At 31.3% G+C, this 6,291-nt stretch overlaps 1 protein-coding gene across 1 annotated transcript in view; it reads right to left on the bottom strand.

The window, feature by feature from the left end:
• Positions 1 to 745: 745 nt before the first annotated feature.
• The window catches only part of LOC108908555 (ras-related protein Rab-37-like), a 77,032-nt gene continuing 71,486 nt past the window's right edge, over positions 746 to 6,291 (bottom strand). The window contains exon 7 of the mRNA XM_018712625.1: positions 746 to 1,262. Coding sequence (XP_018568141.1) covers positions 1,154 to 1,262 — 109 coding nt within the window. The 3' untranslated portion in view covers positions 746 to 1,153. The remainder of the gene's footprint in view (positions 1,263 to 6,291) is intronic.

Below are 6,291 nucleotides of genomic sequence, written 5' to 3'. Positions count from 1 at the left end.
TAAGTTATAAAGCTTAACTGTATTAAACAGATTGGTTGCGTTCATGAATACGATACTTATTTTTGATTGTATCCCAATAAAACAGCAAAAGCAGTAGCGGTAGTGGCTGTTCGACAAAGTATTTCAACATTTACTGGTGGAGTACCACCGACAGACATCATTAATTATTTATTGTCGATCATCCGAGGTCTGAATTTATGAACACTTACTTATTGGATATTGTTTTGTTTTTTTCTTTGGGGCAGGGAATTATTTTTGAAAAAACGGAAATTGACAAATGCATCAAATCAGCTACAGAGGCCCCACAATAAATTCAGCCAATCCTTGCTTGCCTTAGTTTCTTTGGAAAATAAATTGCAGTAGGCAGATACAGAATTGTTTTTTCTTTGGTTTGCGCAATATTTGTGTAGATGTCGCCGGTGTCGTTACTTTTAAATATCGCGCCAAATTTAGCTTTTAACTTATATAACATTTTCAAGATTCGGGAAATTTCACTATTCAATTCTTATTAGGTGTAATAATAGAGGCACACGAAAAGAAATATTTAGAACGCTTTATAAGATAATTTTTTGCTGATACGATTACTTAATTTGCATTATTACAGCCTCTTTAACCCTAATACAATATGTATATAATATTTTGCTATAAATAGTCTATAATATAATACAAAATTATATTTTATACCTAATACTTAATAAATTATTATCGAAAATGTAAATTTCCAAAAGTAAGAGTCTCTTGTATCTTATTTTAGGAAATTTACATGTGACAGTATATATAGCCTCTAAATATATATTCTCTTTAAGCTAAAGTCAGTCAATGTAGTAACTGGGTATATCCTGAAGATATGAAAGTTACATAAAATCCGGTAAAAGCACACCGACGTAGCAGAACACTTTACATCTCGAATTAATTTTTAGCATCTTGGTGTTTACTTTTATTCTGTTGAGACTAGACTAGATATTTTATCACGTAAACGTAAACACTGACAAATCTCAAACCAAATGTGTTAATTACTATGTAGGTATATTAAAGTTATTTGGTTCTATTTTGTGCATAAAAATGAACTACAGGGCTGGCAGTACCCTATTAAATGTCTTTTGGAAAGGTCGCTTTGCCTAATTGTTGAGTGTTATTATCTCTTTGGTGTTTATTAAGTAGTACATGGTGGGCACTGTGATTTTTGAGTTTGTTCTCTCACGTAGTCTTGTACATTAAATTTATTGCAGTCCTTTTGCCCATTTCGACGGTACTTCAATTCCCTAAAAACACAGAAATAAAGTATTAACTTTAGAAATTTTACGAACAAAAAAAAAGCAGTTCAGGTCATGTCTCATAGGCAGATTTGTTTTTATACAGGGTGTTCTACAAGCTTTAACTTAGACAGATTTTAGCTGGGTTAATTTAAAAAAAAGATTTCGTCATTGGACGGATGAGATTTGGATAATTTCTTATCTGGTTAGCAGCATCCTGAATTCTTTCATGTAAATAAAAGTCCAAAGGATTTAGATCTGGAGAACACGGTGGCCATGCTATTGGACCTTGTTGATCTATCCATTTATTGAGGAAATGATCTTTTAATCAAGCAGTTACTTGTCTCCCTCTATGTGTCATAGAGCTTTTAGAACACCATGTATAAATCTTGAAAGTAAAGGAGACAAATCAAATCACTTAGTATAACTTCATTTGAATCTTCTGTCCACGGTTTATCAAATAACGAAATATGCTTCATTTTTTAAAACCATTTAAATAATTAAGGAGGTATATCGGGTTTACTCAAATGCACAGATGTACTTGAAATTTATATAGCGTATTACCCAGTGCTCCCTCTGTGCGTCATATTTTTTTGAAATTTTTTTTGAATCTAGATTTTGAGATATTGTTGTTGAAAGTTGTTCATTTTAACATAGGTTTATATGGCGAAGATGGACGGTGCGGCTCTTTTTTTGCCCATAACTGAGAAAAAAATGTAGAAATTGTGAAACAAAACTTTTCCATAGATAGTACACAGTATTATCTTATTTTTGATGTAAAACTAATGTAAGTTTTGAACATAGTACAGCTGTATTAATTAGAAACAGAAACCAATAATTGCATTTCTGTCTGACTTGAGGATTAATGTGGCAACGTCGCAATCAGCTGACAGCAAGGAGGGAATACATTTGAAAGACTTGATAAAAACGAAATTGATTTCAAACATATACATTTTTCCTAAATCCCATGTACATTGTTATCAACAATAAATTATCCACAACAGATGATTTTTTGTAATGTTTTTAAAAAACTAGATTAATTAAAAAAGACTAGGAAGCTGTGATATATTTATTGGAATAAAAAATACAGTTGATAAATCCTTTTAATATATTTAATGGTTTATAAAAACATCGTAATCATTACCCAGCAATATTTAGGGTTACATAAAGTTTTCTTTACTTGATTAATATAATTAGTAATACTTGAGATAAAAGCATTTGTACGGAATAACAAAGGAACATAAATATTTCTCAGCAAACTTTATATCTAAAAAATTAGTTATAGTTGCAAAACTTTTGTAACATTACTAAAATAGAGATTAAAAACACGAACAGTGAGTAATAATGTAATTTCTATCACAGAACCTTCAAAATTGCATCCAACATTTTCTTTGACTTGGACGAGAGATGGGCGCGAGTGTCATTTCATTTCTTTAGAACTAAATTAACATAATTCTCGTTGTTTTACCAGTTCACATGATTTACGGATTTTAAATAAAGGATACAAATCTTCGCGAGGATAATACGATATATTTGCTATATATAATAATTATATTGTACATAGTTTACACACAATACATTTTTGAACGCGTACGCATCTTTACCCGAATTTGACGCGCAATATCTCCGATGTCCGAGGTCTGTAGGTTCGCAGTGTGTACAACTGCTAGTCAATTATTAGCGCTGTTGCCACATCTACATAGTCTTTATGCGTTCATTAAATATAATTTAAAACTACTTAAATATATTTTTATGTACGCTATGTGCATATGAGTAGATTTCTTTGCTATATAGATAATGTTTATCTCGAATAATTTCGATAGAATTTAATTTTTTCAAATTGGCAGCGGGTTTTAGTCCCATAAGAAAAGCATAGGACCCCCCCTGCGCTCCTCACTTCCCTCGGACCCCGATATACCTCCTTAAGATGGAATAATAAGTTTTTTTTGTATATTTATTTGAGATCGCAAGAAATTTACCTAAAATACTCTAGTTTATTTTTCTAAACGCAAAACATAAGAATGTGAATACGCTTGTACATATTTCAATTTACGAAGTTGTAAATCCAAACCTTTAAAGTACGTAATTAAATTCACTTTCTTGTGTTCCATATTACTGCAACTAATTTTGAACGATTACATGACTTTATGAAGGAAAAGTTCAAATATTAAATTCATAAAGTAAATTAAACGGCGTTCTATAAAGCACTGCAATATTTAATTTCAACTGCTCGTCTGTTATTTAGGTCAGAAATTATTCAACTGAAGACTAAAAACTTGACTTCAATAAAGCTCTGGAAGCTCCAGATTTTTATTTGCCGTTTAATTTCATTTTTCTAATATGAATTTATGGGAAGGGATATTCCTCAGGAAACTAAAATACAATGGGAGCAATTTATTTGATTACCTACTGTGAAATTGTTATTAATTAATTTCGCCTCGTAACTATGGTTATGAACCTTATTGTTCCTTTTGCCACTTCACAAATTAGAAGAAGAAACAAACAAGGAGACTCAAAATTTAGATATTTTATAATATTTTAATATTAAATATTTTTAATTTAACATAAAAAATGCTAAACAAATGCAATGTAAGTTTGTAATAAATACAGACTTACATTGCATCAATTATTGGTGATATATAGGTAACAGCACAACTTATCCAAAAAATATACAACCTTTAAAGTGTAATTCTCGGTCGCAACCGCTGAGCGCAGGGGTAGTCCGATCGGAATGATATTGTGTGTCTCTAAATGGTCTTTTCACAATTTTATTACCAATTCTTTGGATCAAAATAAACTTACCTTAGTACAATTTTGCTAAAATTCCGTACGTGGACTGAGTTTTATGGAACAAAAAGTCATATACAGGTTCGGAAAGTCCCCATGGTACATCGGCCGTTACGTGAGAGCGATAAAATAAGTCATAGAAATCCGAAAAGAACGCGAAACGGGCGATGACTATTCAGATTATGAAACGTCTTTACTATAGCCATCCTTGTACTTTGAATTTTAAGGGACACGTGTTTTTTTGTTTTTCCGAAAAAAATTTTTGGAGCTCTGGGCCATGTCAAAATTTACATCGTGAAAATGAAATTGCATATTTTTTTCGAGTGGACGTCATTTTGACCCAAGTCATCCTATCGAAACGTTTTTTTTTCAAAATGCTTTACAACTTTGAGATAAATGAGAAAAACCGAAAAAAGGTTTTCTTTTCAAAACTGATTTTCTCAAAAAACCCCACCTGTTATTTTCACCAAATTTGGATATGTTTTTCAAGGCCAAATAAGCGATCTCTTAGCCAAGCGGCAATATGCCAACTTGCTTCGTTCGGGAGATACAGTTTCCAAAATGCATATTTTTTTAAGTGGCCGACATTTTGACTCAAATCATCTTGCCAAACGTTCTTTTTTTCCCAAAATGTGTATGATTTTATCAGCTTTTTCCTGTTTTTTTCAGTATTCAAATTGCTTTATAACTTTGTGAGATTAATGAGAAAAACGGAAAGAAGTCATTTTTTTCCAAAATTGATTTTCTCAAAAATCCCACCATTTATTTTCACCAAATTTGGATATGTTTTTCAAGGCCAAATAAGCGATCTCTTAGCCAAGCGGCAATATGCCAACTTGCTCCGTTCGGGAAGTTTCTCTCATTTATTTCAGAAAGTTTTAAAGCAATTTGAATGCTGAAAAAAAAATACAGTTAAAAGCTGATAAAATCCTGCATATTAAAAAAAAAAACGTTTCGATAAGATAATTTGGGTTAAAATGACGGTCACTTGAAAAAAATATGCATTTTCATTTATGTAAACTTTGACATGGCGCCACAGAGCTCTAAAAATTTTTTTTGGAAAAACAAAAAAAATCAAAGTAGATTTACATCCCAAAGTTTCGATTGAACGATCGATCGATCGATCGAAAATCGAGGAGGTCGATTTTTTTTGTTCGTTGAATACATATGGAAACTACCATATTACAGTCTGTTAAAAATTCGCTTCTCACTACAGGGATCTCGGAAACGGTAAGAGCTACGAAGTACCTTAAATGGGGGCAAAGTTACGTAATCAGGGAACCAACATTATGCCTCTAAAAAATCAAGGCTATCATCAGTAGTTTTCGAAATATCTGAAAATGAAAACGAAATTTCGGAAAGCCGTTCTTGTTTAATTTCAGCCTTATTTGAGGTGATATTGAAAAAAGAAGAACACTTTCTCATGACCACTTTTTGCCCTCTATCGAATGGCATAATCAATTTTTATATGTAACGTTTCGTCTCTCCAGGATCATCGTCAACTTAATTTTTTTAAATACGACCCTGGATATTTTGTTACATTTTTTGCAAGCCTTCATGATTCCCAATACTGTACTCCTCAGCCCGAACCAGATTCAGACGTTTTGTCCCGAAAAATTCATCTTCAGTGTATTCGTTCCAAATTTATCTAAATTTTTTATTTAAATTTCTTTGTTTATTGAATTATCGTACACTGTAAGTGTCGTTAGACCCTGTGAAATACATCTAGTTATTTAAATTATTACCACCACGCAATAAAATAATATCATTATTAGAGTTGTATTTCCGTTTCCACAGTTATTTCTAGGCTTCTCGAGTGCTCAAAATTCAAACAAATTTCGATCTATTTTTTTCAGGATATTCATACAAATACATCTGACATGCTCTTTCACAATTGCAGTTACAGATATAATAAATTCCGATAATATTACGCTGATCTTCATTTTTAACTTTGCCAAAACGAAAATGTTTTTGAACATTTACTGAAATTTTTTAAAGAATATTTAGTGGGCGTTTTGGTTGTTCATATGCATGTTTAAGAATTAATTTGTCATAATAAAATTAAAATTGTAATAATGTTTTAATTTTGGCGCAACAACTTATTGAGTTATGTATGACCAAGTGATGGTAATAGTTAATAATAATAAATATTTTATTGTAACGCGTGGTAGTAATAGTTTAAATAACTAGATGGATTTCACAGGGTCTAACGACACTTACAGTGTACGATAATTCAATAAACAAAGAAACC

The sequence above is a fragment of the Anoplophora glabripennis genome, unplaced genomic scaffold (assembly GCF_000390285.2).
Source record: "Anoplophora glabripennis isolate ALB-LARVAE unplaced genomic scaffold, Agla_2.0 scaffold29, whole genome shotgun sequence".
NCBI lineage: Eukaryota > Metazoa > Arthropoda > Insecta > Coleoptera > Cerambycidae > Anoplophora > Anoplophora glabripennis.
Note: the sequence above shows the minus strand (reverse complement) of the source record. Positions and strands in the feature narration are given on the sequence as shown.